Below are 14880 nucleotides of genomic sequence, written 5' to 3'. Positions count from 1 at the left end.
TAAAAGGCTATAGAAGCGTGGATGAAAGGCAAGCACAGATGTGCAATAAAGTTGCGTCGTGAGACTGTATTATGATTTTCGTTCTACCGGCGATTTCTGTCTGCGTAGTATACTAGTATCTATGTATGTGTTACAAGGGTTTGTGTGTCTGTGATTAAATGTGCTACTGTTTACAACAGCCAGTAAGCCCGCCCACCCTGTAGACTGTCTCTGATTGGCTTACCCTGAAATCTGGCCCTACTTTAGCCAATCAATGACCTCTTCTGCGACGTGACCGGCGTGCACCTTTTCACATGCAGTGGAAGCGGCCGGGGAGATTTCACAGCGGTAGATGCGTTACTCAATACATTTAGTGAGCGGATAAAATAACATAAAACAAAATAAAAATATTAAATATAATTAATAAATTATAAAAGCTCCATTCGAATGGCAATTTTAGCTTTCGAATATATATATATTTTTTAATATTCGAATTTCTTTCATATTATGAAATTCGTTCTGACAGCCCTAACTACTAGTATGTGCAATATGTGTAATAATGCAATTGTAATTAGCGGTCGGGATTAGAATGTGCTGCTTGCTTCGGCCTGGTGGAGACAATATAGTAATTCAAGAAATAAATAATCAATAAAGAGACATTCAAGTCTCTCTAGAGCCATTCAACGAAACGTTTGCGTTCGTTTTCCGACGTTCTGGTTCGTGGGTTCAATCACTGTATTGTGTTGTTGTGGCTTATTTCCTGCCCATGTGGTTAGCTCGTAGCATTGGCGGCCTAGCTACTTGTTGTCGCTTCGAGCTGCCGTCTAGAGTGCGGCGACGTTGCCAGACTTACACAGTGCGGAGGGCAGGGCTTAAAGGACGCAGCCAATCTTGACTAGGTCACCACTACGTGATTGGGTATACACGAGTGGTGCAGACTCCCCCATTGGCTTAGGCGGCGTTTCAGCCCATACCATGGGCTTAGGGGGCAGCCAATCATGACTTAGCCTCGGAAACCCAGACGTTTTTATTTCCAGGGAGAAAAGAAAAAGTCTGGGACCGAGTCCACTTCAATGATCGTCTGCACCTTTGTTAAATTGACGCACACACGTACACACACACACACACACACACACACACACACAGACAGACAATCCTCTCTCTCCCTCTCTGTCGCTCAAAATAATTAGTCTCATGTTGCGCAGCTGCGTCTGTTTTAAAAGTGTGAGCTGGCCAAGAGATAGGCAAAATAAGGAACACGGCTCTGCCCAGTAACAACAAATACAAGACCATAACAGGACAGACATGTAGCATTCATAAACCCAGTACCCACTAAGGCCTCACCCACACCATTAAGACACACTTGTGTCCCGTGTCTTCTGTGTGTCATGGTCTTCTGGTTAATAAAGTTGTGTCGGACCCCTCCCATGTACTATACCCCGAGTATCGGCTACGGCCAATGCCATCAGGTACGAGGTACGAGGTCCATGCGTGCAAGTATAATAGGTACAAGCGTTCCTTTGTCCTTCTGTCAATCACACTCCTTAACAGAGTCCTTGCAGAGGGCAGACAGGGTAGGGGTTTTAAGGTTTTGAGGTGATGTTGTTCTCCTCTTTTGCACTATAGGTGTGTGGTATTTTAATGTTGTACGTGTCACTGTGTGCCTTTGTTGTCTTGTATTGTATCTGTATGCTGCAGGGCGGGTCCTTGGGGTCCAAGACAAATGTCTCCTTCGGGAGACAAAATAAGGAAACCTTGAACCGATGGCCGCCTCAATGCATTTCCAATGGGAGTCACATGGCTTCCTCGACACAACCATTCAAACTCAAACTTAAACTTGTTGCATGGCTGTCTTCATGGCTGTCTTCTGCCCTCACCCCCATGCAACAAGGTCTTCAAACCATACACGACTCCCATTGGAAATGCATTGAGGCGGCCATGACACATAGAGAAGACACCGGACTCGAGTGTGTCTTGCGTGTGTCTTGAGTGAGTGAGGCCTAAGTTCAGCTGGAACTAAGTCTTCAAACTGTTGGACAGTCTTTAGGTGTGAGTGAGGCCTTACTGGGAAGTTCGAAGCAAGAACAGGAAGGTCTAAATAATGTGACCAATAAAAGGCTAATATATAAAAAAACGAAGCAACAAAATGTTGCTAATATATACTAAAAAAAGCAAGAGAGCAAATGTCTGGGAAGTGGGTCTGCAAGGGAAGTGTGCCCATGGCAATTCCTTTAAAAAGTCACTAAATGATGTGCAGCTGTCATACAGAATATATTATGACACTGATTTACTGTGACACTGACTATAAGGCACATTATGAGTCCAACTACCGCTAGTGGTTCTGAAGTGTTTTATTTGCAAAGACCTCCTTAATTCATTCAGGACGGAAAACACCTTTTGGTGTTTTAAGGATTATGTTATACTTTGGCTATTGAAAAATTGCAGATCTGCAAGCTCGTAGTGCGGCACTCGGTGCTTGTAGATCTGCTTATTTTTTTATCGTTAAAATGTGAGCAAATCGTTGTGAGCAAATTCTTTCACAGTAACCGTTTTGAATTCAAATCGTTGATTCTGGTGGGGTGGTCGGTGGCCGGGGTCCTTGACGTGAAATATTGAGCACCACTGATATAGAAACATGAGGTTTTTCATTTTTCATGATTTAGAAGACTTTTTTTTTTTAAATCTCAGGCCTATAATATCTATCTATATAATCTATAATCTGAGATTTAAAATTGACCCATATTATGGGTTAATTCTGAGCCAAATTGGCCCTTAATAGGCATCCCATTTGGTTCCACTTGCTCACTCTCAGAGAGAGAGACAGTTACAGACCCATAAGGAACCATTTGGTTCCACTTTTTCACTCTCAGAGAGAGACAATTACAGACCCAAAAGGGTCCATTTGGTTCCACTTGCTCACTCTCAGAGAGAGAGTTATACAGCACAGCGCGGGGGGGAGGGGGGAGGGGGGGGGGGGGGTTTGGGCGCAAATCTTTGAATATATATTCTTTCAGAGCGGACGTTTTTTTTTAACTCAAATCTTTGGTTCTGGGGAGGAGGAGGTCCCTGGCTGGAACAACATGTTTTCGGGGGGCCCTCCTTGACATGAAAATGTTTGAGAACCACTGATATAGAAACATTTTTCAGAAAACCCATTTTCGTCCTCAGGTCTAAATGGGTTAAATATGTGGTTGTTGACAATGAGCTACAATACAAACAACCTGGCCCTAACGGTATACCGCCTTGCCTTGCAGCGTTGGGGAGTGAAAGACAAGCTTCCTCAAATGCACTGGTGGAACTTAGCTAAGTACAATTCATTTAATAATACAAATCTACTGCGTCAGTAACTATAAACCAAACCACAGAGAGTTTACGGAGACAAACAGCCTCTAATCTGCCCTGCTCTGCTGTGAACAAATCCAGGAAGAAAATAACTGTACATAACTGTACATACTCCTACTAAACTGTTAGAAGACTTCAACACACTTCAAAGATAAAAACGAGTGAATAATTGATGGAAACTTTGCCAGATCAAAAGGGAGCGTCTCACCAGGTGTGCGTGTGTTCTGTGTGTGTGTGTGTGTGTGTGTGTGTGTGTGTGTGTGTGTGTGTGTGTGTGTGTGCTGTAGGGGATAGGTATCAAACCGGTCGGTGCAGTCAGAGAGCTCGCCAGCAACAGAAATAAAAAAACACTTCCCTGCCACACCCTGACTCTCTCTCTCGCACACACACACACACACACACACACACACACACCTGAACAGACGCTGGAGTCTGTTTTGTTAACCCATTAAAGACCTTTGGCAGATTCTACAAATGTCTTCAAAATCAAATCCTAACAGTTTTCTGGAAAAAAAAATGTTGTAGTATACTATTTTCATATCCGCCGAAATTATTATATATATATATATATATATATATATATATATATATATATATATATATATACACACTTTTGAATATACACACATATTCAAAAGATTTGCACAAATATTTTTTTCTAATCTTCATCCCCGGGTCTCAGTGTGTTAAGGCAGTGGTTCCCAACGTTTTAGCCCGGGACCCGAAATTAAGCAGATCTACAAGCTCACAATGTGGCGCTGTGAGCTTGTAGATCTGCTATGTTCACCATCGCTTAAATATTTTCGTTCTATGGAATTATACTTTTATTTACTGGGGTGGGGGAATCCTTGAATTTAGTTTGTAATTCATGAAAAGATTAGCTTTTTTTTTTTTGTACTGTTTTTTGAAAATGTTTTGAAATAATAATAATTATAGAAAACAAATGTAGGAAATAAAAAACTAAGGGGCATAACAATGCGTCCACACAACCCACACATGGTTCCCAACCCAGAAGTGTCTGTAAACCCATTCACAGAGTGCCGCTCTGTACGAGCTTGAAGATCGTCTAGTTTTGAAAAATCGTGAAAATGTGTGCAAATCTTTCACAGTCTTTCAACGTTTTAAACTCAAATATTAATTCTGGTCTCTAATATGCCTCCCCCCTGGCCAGCCGGGGCGCCTGATGGAGGGGAAAGGAACTGGATGGACGTATAGCGCGTGGAAGGAACACGTTATTATTCCAACCAGTTCCTTTCCCCTCCATCAGGCGCAAGGAAACTCCTTTCAGGTGTCAAGGAGCAACTTGGACTCCTCATGCAAAGAAGCAAGCATGAGTTAAAGTCCGTTGCTCTCCCCAGGTTGGCGGAGGGAGTGTAGAGCCCAGGATCACATTAGGTAATTGACACAGGGGTGAAAAATGGGTAAATAATTATTAAAAAAACTAAAAAAACTAAAATATTTGTTTCTGGAACAACATATTATTAGATGGGGGTCCGTCCGCGGTCCGCCAGTGGCCAAATGCAGGTCATTCTGTGGGTCCTTGACATGAAAAGGTGTGATGAGCAGCATTGCCACCACTGAGACGTTTTTCTTTTCTCCAGAAAACCGTCGGGGATTCGGAAAAGACATTTTGTATAGAATCTCGTCTGGTCTTTAATGGGTTAAGGTGACAAGATGCTCGGGGGTCAGGGAGTGTGAAGAAAGCACTTCCAACACCGTGAGTGTAAACGTCTTTCTCTCCAGCTCTGTTATGACTTGTTCTGCACGCTGTGTTGTTATCCACTCCTCACTCACAGCCACACGCCAGAGGGCAATCTGGACCGCTGTAGCGTGTGCACATGTGTGTGTGTGTGTGTGTGTGTGTGTGCGCGCGTGTGTGTGTGTGTGTGTGCACGCATTTGGGTGCAGGTTTGTTTGCGTGCGTGCATGCGCGTGTGCTGTATGTGTACACAATGTATCACAATGCTTTCGAGGGATAAATGTCACCGCAAAGAATTTGAGAAATTGTCCTTCCATTTCTCACGAGAGAAGTGTGTGTGTGTGTGTGTGTGTGTGTGTGTGTGTGTGTGTGTGTGTGTGTGTGTGTGTGTGTGTGTGTGTGTGTGTGTGTGTGTGTGTGCGTGCGTGCGTGCGTGCGTGCCCTAGGCTGCTAGTATATGGGTGTGTATGGGTGTGTCCTGGGCGTGGTGGATGGGATGGGTAGAGTGTTTTTGGGAATGCTGTGTTGGTGCTTCCGCTAAAAAAAAAAAGCCACAAGCCACAGTCATGTTATTGTGACATTGCGTCAGTATGGCCCATGGGTTTGTGTTGGCGGCACACACTAGTCAAGTCAGACACAGTCACACAGCGTGCAGGCCTATACTGTAGGCTACAGTCGCAGACAACACATCTGCCAGGTCTTCTTTAACCGTTCTCGTTCGCTACAGCTTAAAAAAAAGAAAAAAGAAAAAAGGAAAGCCCGGTGGGAACGTGAGACATGTCCTGGTCTAGGACTATTGAAAGAGGTGGACTCCATGTTTGCTCCCTGGAAGGAAAGAAACATGCGCGGTTGAGACCAATTAAGGAAGCCGAACGCGAACAGCTGTTGGCTGCATAGTAGCCCTCAACATTGCGCATGTTTCTTTCCTTCCAGGGAGCAACATGGAGTCCACCGTATATATACGGTCTTCGCTTCCTAACCACTTTTAATAGTCTTTGGTCTAGGAGTGGGAGTGAACCACAGTGCAGACTAGAGAGGCATCGCTCTCAATATGGTGACGTCAGTTTTCTCTGCTGTTTTCTACCAGGGAGGAGAGGGGCGTTCACTGGGAAAGCATATATACTCAAAGATTGGCGCCACATTTTCACAAAAAAGGGGTTCTCGCCCCGAGTGGGTTAAAGAATGCTATTGGGATAGCTATAGCAAGCTTCACAACGTTCTGACAGATGGTATCCTCGGGTTTGTTTGAGGTGCGAATCTTTTGCTCTCCTCTAAAAGAGCACGTACAGGCGGAACTTGGCCCCTGTAAAAAGAATCCAAGCCCATCACCTATACTGTGTCTTTGGATGAATTGAATACGAAGGACCCCACTTGAAACAAGCCATAGGCTTTCTTGGGTGTAACCCATTCTGGGCGGGAACCCCTTTTGGTGTTTTAAAACTTCTATCTATTGAAAAACAGCAGATCTACAAGCTCCTAGCGTGAGCCCTATTTTTGAGAAATCGTTAAAATGTGGCGCAAATCTTGGGTTGTTTATTATATTTAGTATATTTATTATCAGGAACCATGTGTTGGTGCACTGCCACGTCCATTATGTTTTGGAGGGGTGACCAATGACCATGCCATGTTGTCTTGTCTTATGTTTGTGAAATCTTGAATAATAAACAAAACTGTGAAAGAAAGAAAAATGTGGCACAAATCTTTGACTATTATATTCTTTCAGAGTGAGTGTTTTTATGTCATGTCTTTGCTTCTGTGAGGTCCCTGGAACAACATATTTCCAGCTGGGGGTCGGTCGGTAGCCAATTACATTTTTGGGGTCCTTGACATGAAAAGTTTTGAGAACCACTGACGTAGAAACATGAGGTTTTTCAGAAAACTCTCAGGATTCAGAAGATATTTCTAGAACCGATGGTAGGTCTAAATGTGTTAAATCCTCTTAATGAATTAAATCAGTGTACATGTTGATGTTACACAAGAGCTGCTGAGCTGAAGAAAAAACTAGAACAAACTGGGAAGAAAAGCAATAAAAACATCCACCATGTCCTTGTGCAACCTGGAATTATGGCTCGTAAACTACACAGACAGACAAATGTACCAAAAACACAACACAACAACTGTGTCACACGGCAAATTCCAAAAGTCCAGAGGTGACTCAGAATATATCAAGATGGAATGCCGTGATTTTTGTATTTTCTTTTTTGTATGTGTGTCTATAGAGTTAACATTACTCTAATAGAGCCCAATGTGTTTTGTAAACATGTATCAATGGAGATAACATTACTCTAATAGACCCCCAGGTGTTTTGTATGCGTCTATGGAGTTAACATTACTCTAATAGACCCCCAGGTGTTTTGTAAACATGTGTCAATGGAGATAACATTACTCTAATAGACCCCCAGGTGTTTTGTAAACATGTATCAATGGAGATAACATTACTCTAATAGACCCCCAGGTGTTTTGTAAACATGTATCAATGGAGATAACATTACTCTAATAGACCCCCAGGTGTTTTGTATGTGTCTATGGAGTTAACATTCTTCTAATAGACCCCCAGGTGTATTGTATACATGTCTATAGAGTTAACATTACTCTAATAGACCCCCAGGTGTTTTGTATGTGTCTATGGAGTTAACGTTACTCTAATAGACCCCCAGGTGTATTGTATGTGTCTATGGAGTTAACATGACGCTAATAGAAACCCAGGTGTGGTTAGAATATTGAAATATGCCTTCTCTGTGTATTGTTGGTTTCTCAAAAGGCCCAATCGAGGCCCAGGTCAAAAGGCCCAATCCAAATGACAGTGATATAGTGACATCACAATATCATCCCCTCCCCTAACCGATTATCATACAACAACCGCTGTGTTCAGTTCAGGTGGATCACCATCCATCACCACCCACTAGGCAAACCAGGCATACATAATTAACTGGTGGGTGTGGCCAGATTCAAAACATAATAAATTTATTTTTCCATATTTTAGATAATTGAACTGTTACTTCAGTTTAACCACGTACGAACCCGAGTTAAACTGTACTTAGTGCGTTCTTTTTCAACCTACAGTACACCAAGGGTACATCCCTTACCTCTTACCCCTAAACTTATTTGCCATTTTTTCACGCAAATCTTTGATTATATATTCCTTCCATAGACTGTAAAAAATATGGACAAAGCGTTCCGCGGGTCTAACATGAAGGTAAAATGAAGCCTGTCAGTCCTTGCAATGGAAGTCGCCATCTTTCTAGATCCGTTTTGGCCCAGCTCAGGCCAGCTGGCCCATTGGCTGGCCCAGACAACGAGGCGGGACTTCCCCCTTCTTCTTCGTTGGTTTTTATTTTGACTCGAGTGGGTGGGGGATCCCGTTCATAGACTGTAACGGTAGCCACGCCCCTCAGAACATGCGCGGCTTTATGGTATTTTTTTTTATAAATGGGACCATAATTTTCCAAAAAGAATATTATGACATTAGAAATGAGACTTTAAACTAGTGACTGGAAGAAAAAAGTATTCATGACCATGTTTATTAAGGTAATACAGTCTAGGTGAAGTTGGGCCAAAATACATGGACTTCTATGGGGCTATGGGTTTTTCTGGGTCCAGTGACCCAGCGCCACAACAGGCCATTATATGAACTTTCATTTCCTTAGTGGCTTCACAAAATATCTCTCTGACTGCCCCCCTGATTCCTTCACAGCGAACATTTTTAACTCATATCTTTGCTTCTGGGGGGGGGTCCCTGGAACTACATATTTTCAGATGGGGGGTCCACAGCCAAATGCAGATAATTCTGGGGGTCCTTGACATGAAAAAGTTTGAGCACCACTTCAGAAAACTGATTTAGAAGACATTTGTAGAATCTAGTCTCAGGTCTAAATGGGTTAAAATGTTTTTTTCAAAATAGCAGGCTATATCATGGCAAACACGTTTAGGGCATATATGCCAAGTAGTTGTTTGCGGGCTGCCGGGCGCGGCTGCACAAATAACTTTGGGGCGGGCCCGTCTAGAGTTTAAAAGGACAGGTATCAGTCAAAAGGCCCGTCTAGAGTTTAAAAGGACAGGTATCAGTCAAAAGGGAGACGTCGAAGAGGAAGGATGGATGGGGAAGGATCACATTCCCCTGATGATGTCATAGTGATGTCACGAGACCTGGGCAAGGTTTCACAGTTATCTGGGACCTTTGGTCGCAATAAATCAATTGTCATATAAATCAGACTCGACACTGCACAGCTTACACACAGAAAGGCCCTTTTGCCAACCAAACCAAGGGAGGAGAGGAGAGGACACCGTTTACAACGGCCTCAAATCTATTGCTGCACCTCGTGTTTCTGCTAGTACTATACATGCTGCTGGTTTAAAGGGCCTCATACCACTGCCTTGTTTTGGATATCCGACCTACAGTACTACTGTGATGCGTGTGGATTATTTCACAGCGCTCTCTTATCAGAAACATTTGAATATCTGACCCGTTTGTCTTGTTCTACATTTCCTAAAAGAAACAACACATAATGGAAGCTCGTACTGAAAAAGTAATTTCACCCACACTGTGTTAACGGCAAACACAATGGTTTTACCCCCCCCCCATCATCCAATTATTTTGTTTTTGTTTTATTTAGTTTTGGGTTTTATGTATTCGTACAGTAAAAAAACTGTACAAACAGGTAACGTTATTAAAAAAAAACAGAAATAAGTGCAGGCGATAAAGGAAACCCATACAGGGCTTAAACATGGTTCTCACATCAATTAGCTTAACAAGTAGTGAGTTAAACAAAGGCGTGATTTATACTCCTATTTTAGAGCTGAATAAAAGTCGGTTCGGCTCTGTAGAGCCTACAAAGTGACGTCATTTGAGGTCCGGGGGGGGGCGGCTACCATCCTAAAGTCGACTCTTCGGTGCTACTGAAAATTTCTGACGAGCCGAAATCATTTCGGCACAACAGCGGTAAAATAGGAGTATGAATCGGCCCAAAGAGAGACCAGCTTAGTGGCCTTGTGGTTAGAGTGTCCGCCCTGCAACTGGGAGGGTTCTGGGTTCGATTCCCGACCGGGGTCAAACCAAAGACTGAGAAATGGGACCCAATGCCTCCCTGCTTTGCACTCATAGCATCAAGCTATACCTCACACTGCAGAAACAGTGTGTATAGGCCCCTGCCCCTATGGAGGCCTCGTGGCTAAGGTAAGGCGCACTGCACACTATTAAAACGAATTTCACAGTGTTTCACAGGCTGTGTTCCCCAATGGAGCAGAGCTGCTCTGTTGAAACCCAGTGACTCCCTTTCTGCAGCCCCCCCCCCCCCCTCCCCCTCCCCCCGGAACACAGAGAGAGCGATTTCGTTTCAATAGTGTGTACGGCGGCCCCTAAGGCTTACTAAGTTGAACAAAGTCATCAAACATAAGGTATGACAAACGCCACGTGTGTGTGTGTGTGTGTGTGTGTGTGTGTGTGTGTGTGTGCGTGTGTGTGCGTGTGCATGTGTGTGCGTGTGCTACATTGTATACTAGAAGCAAGTGGAGAGGCTTGATTCATCAGGCTGGCCCTCAATCCGTGTTCCTGCCGCGGGAAAACCTCTTCTCTTGAGCTAAAAAAGGCTCCCAAACGAAGCGAGCTGTACCACCTGTGTAAACCTGAGCTCACTGCTGCTTATGTGTACAGACTAGTAGAGCTGCAGTACAAAACACCTGAGCTCTAAATGACAGAGCACTCTTTCATTTAGACTCTCCTGCACGACAATCACACTTAGACAATTAGTCTGGCACTCTGCCAAGCCGGACAAAGAGCCATTCGACCACAGAGTACACTACAACCCTGTCACTGTCACTCTCTCTCTCTCTCTCTCTCTCTCTCTCTCTCTCTCCCCCCCTCTCACACGCACGCGCGCACACACACACACGCACACACACAGACTAAAGAGAGTGAAACCCAACCCTTTGCTCTCTGATGAAAGGCCTGCCTGTCTAAGCCTGTAACTGATTAACCCTTCGTCTCACAGGCAGCAGGTATAGGAAGTACAAAACAGAATGCTGTGGGAGAGAACATGGCTTTAGTGTTTGTGTTGCTGTTCTGTCTGTCAAACACAAGCCTCTGTCTGTCTGTCTGTCTGTCTTGCATGGTTTCCCTCTGCCATCGGTGTGTGAATGTAATGCACAATCACAGTCGGTCTGTGAGCAGTAGAGCTGATCGCGCACGCACACACACACATTTAGCAGATGCTCTTAATCCAGAGCGATTTACAGTAAGCAAGACACACAAGCACAAGGAAATACATCACTTACATAAAAATAGTCTTCACGAATCATGAGTAAGCTAAGATCCTAACATCCGACTAACAGTAGAATATCTGTATATGAAACTATGATTATACTATAGAATTATACATAAAACGTTGAGCCTTTGCATACATACGCCTGTAAGATTGTCGAGGCTAGCGCTACGGGCCAAGATGCATCTGAAGAGGTGGGTTTTCAGACTACGGCGGAAGATTGGGAGTGAGTCTGCCGTTCTGATCGCAATGGGAAGTTCATTCCATAGTCTTGGAGCCAGAAGGGAGAAGAGTCTGGGACGTGTGGAGCGTTGTCCAGGATGTTTTAATTAATGTTCTAAAAAGCCTCTACACTCCCAGCAGGCCAAGGAAGAACGCTACTTCATGTTTAGGCCTGTCACAATGATTACATAATGGCAATTATTTGAGATAATCACGATTATTTTTTGCATAATCGTCAATCGTTTCCATGTTAAAAAAGTTCCATACATTTTAAAACTTGTCGTTGATCTACAAGCTTACAACATACATTTTTTGGAAAGAAAGAATGATTAAATGTGTCATTCATTTCTTTTAAGTTCTGTGCAATTTGACAGCCCTATTGGCTGTCAAATTGTGACAGCCTGTAGGCCTACTATAGAGCGCCGAAGTTCTGACGTCACTCGCTCGTCCCCTCGATCCCCCTGGTTCACGGAAGTAATTTCTCTATATGGAGAATAACTTGGGCTCATCTTGAAATGGTCCCATATAAGCGTTGTGGTGTGTCTCTGTGTCGTTTGCGACCGTCAGTCACTCATATTATGATACAGTCTGCTTCTAGCAAAAATGTAACTAATTCAGCAGCAGTAACATTAGCGTTTTATCTCAGTCAGTTGATTCTTCATCATATCCATATGAGTAAAACGGCCTGGATGACATGTTTATTTTTCAATAAAGGAGCGTCGCAGTCCCGCCCCCTTTCATGACGACGCCAGGCCCAGGAAATGAATCCCAGTGGATTTTTCCCATAGGCATTTCAAAACGTATTTATTTAAAGACCTTTTAACCGTCGTACGAAGCCAACTCTTGTCGTGACAAATCATGACAACACACACACAATATTTTGGACCAAACAAATAATTACAAAGAAGAAAAACAAAAACAAAAAAGTGCCGTTTTTTTCTACTTTCTAATTCTTTGTTTGGCCCGAAAAATTGTGTTTGTTGTCATGATTTGTCACGACAAGAGTTGGCTTTGTCCGCGGCGTAAACGTCTTTAAATAAATACTTTCTGAAAAGTCTATGAGTAAAATGAACGGGGATTTATTTTCCGGGTCTCTCGAGGGGGCGGGACTGTGACGCTCCATAGCTCTTGAACCTTAGGCCCTCCATATAGGACGCACACACAATATTTCCACCAGACAAGATTTTCCAGCATTTAGCGCCCTTTTCTTCAAAACAAACCTACACGTTCTCGCTGGAGTCGTGGGATCAAGATGTTATCAATCACTTTTGGCTTCCAAAGCCAGGTGAAAAAAAGAAGAAAAAAACATGCCAATAAAACTTTTTGATTTGATTTATCGTTTTCAGAGAATCAAAGGTTTTATGGCCATCAATCATGCAGGATCCTGGATGGCTTGATTCTAGGCTTAAAATAATTGATTTGTAAATCTCTATGGGAAAAATGTATGGCCGATTTTTTCGGTGGAACCAGAATAACATGCCCCCCAACCACACACACGCACGCGGGCACACACACACACAACCCCCAACAGCTGCCTTGCTTGCATACTGAGAATATAGGCTACCGCACCCCCCTGCGACCGACACAGCCCTGGCTAGGCGACCAGACCTGGCGAAGAAGACCTGTGCTCTCTTCTCCATTTCTGAAACACTGTTTAGTGTCGGAACTTTGTAAACTGTTCTGGGATCTGCTCAGTGCTCCAATAAATCCTCATCCACCCAGCATGGGAACACACACACACACACACACACACACGCTGACTGCTGTGGAATCTCACACGCACACTCCAAGAAGCGCTCAGGAATCACACACACACACACACACACACACACACACACACACACAGTTCCTCAAAATGTGACCGTGCAGTACATGTTTATAGGCTACAAACCTGCATATGCTGTGTTTCAGCACAACTTTCTCACGGCCAGTGGTGGAAATAGAACTCAAAATTTTTTAATTCAGTAAAAGTATCAATGAATAATGCGGAAACACCCTGTATAGCTTGTAGATCGGCTATTTTCAAAATGGCCCGAGATGTATATATATAGGGATATATATAGGGTTGAAGTGGTTAGTGTATGTTTTGTTAAAAAAACAATTCAAATCTACAAAGTAACTATAGTAACTAAAGTTTTCAAATACATTTTGTGCAGTAAAAGTTCAACATCTGGAGCCGAGATGTAGTGGAGTATACAAGTAAAAGCATTGGAAATTCGTACAAATACTGTAAGTACAAAGTTGTGCATAAGTACTATAGTTACTTCACAATGCTTTGTCTTAATGGCGGTGTTGAGTGAAAATAGCCGACCGACAAGCTCGCAAGGTGTCACGTGATGACGACATACATTGTTGTTGTGAGCTTGTAGATCGGGTATTTCCGGCATTTCTCAAATTGGTTCACTTTTGTTTTCCTAAAGATTTCCGAAACAGCCTAAGGGGGGAAAAAAAGCTGTTACATTCCCAAACTATTACCTCTGGATAGATCCATCTACGGCAATCCAACCATGATGGCCCCCAAAACACAATTAAGACTCATTTTAACCACATGAACCACCACAACCGCATCCATGTTATTATTACAGGGGAGGGGATAAAATAGCAGATAAAATAGCAGACTAAATACAGAGACCGGCCCCCTGCACCACAACCACCTCAGTGGTGTAAAGAAAGTAACTAAGTACATTTACTCAAGTACTGCATACTCAAGTATAGTTTTACGTCTACTCCGCTACATCTTAGAGGAAAACGTACTTTTCCCTCCACTTCTGCAATTATGTGAAATCTTTAGTTTCTAGTTACTAGATTTGGATTGTTGTCACAAAGCATATTAGCCTATACATTTAACCACTCCAGCCCTATATACATTTCTGCCATTTAAAATATAATAGCCGATCACAATGCAACGTGTGAAAACGTGTGGAATATATGGGGCATTCTCCATAACAACTTATGGTACTTTGAAGTAGCCTACATTGTGAACCTGTTAACCTGTTAGTGTTATACCAACAGTACATTTGAGTTCCAGGACCCTTTGTAAATAAAGTGTTTCTACATTTCTACAAGTGTTTCTATATTGATACTTATTTACTTCAAATAAAGCATTCAAGTATACTTTTGTTCTCCCCACCACCACTGTCCACTGCACACTGCCCCTGCCCTCCTCAGAGTTTGATTGATTGATTGATTGATTGATTGATTGATTGATTGATTGATTGATTGATTGATTGAAAATGACAAACAGATTGTCGAATGAATGAATGGGTATACGACTATACTAGCCTATACAGACAGCACAATTAAGTCAATACAAAAACTGCTACGAGGATTAAAACCAGGAAAAGACTTGTTTACATCCTCCATTTTCAATTCATCATGACA

General features: G+C 43.0%; 1 protein-coding gene across 1 annotated transcript in view; it reads right to left on the bottom strand.

Moving 5' to 3' along the window:
* Positions 1-13139, bottom strand: part of pkp3a (plakophilin 3a) — a gene marked incomplete at its 5' end in the record, with an annotated part of 49208 nt that extends 36069 nt beyond the window's left edge. Inside the window, one exon of the mRNA XM_080761187.1 lies at positions 13064-13139. Within this exon, the coding sequence (XP_080617313.1) occupies positions 13064-13139 (76 nt within the window). The remainder of the gene's footprint in view (positions 1-13063) is intronic.
* Positions 13140-14880: the final 1741 nt, after the last annotated feature.

Source organism: Protomyctophum bolini (assembly GCF_963924005.1).
Source record: "Protomyctophum bolini genome assembly, chromosome: 4".
NCBI classification, from domain to species: Eukaryota; Metazoa; Chordata; class Actinopteri; order Myctophiformes; family Myctophidae; genus Protomyctophum; species Protomyctophum bolini.
This window is presented reverse-complemented; position numbering and strand designations above follow the sequence as displayed.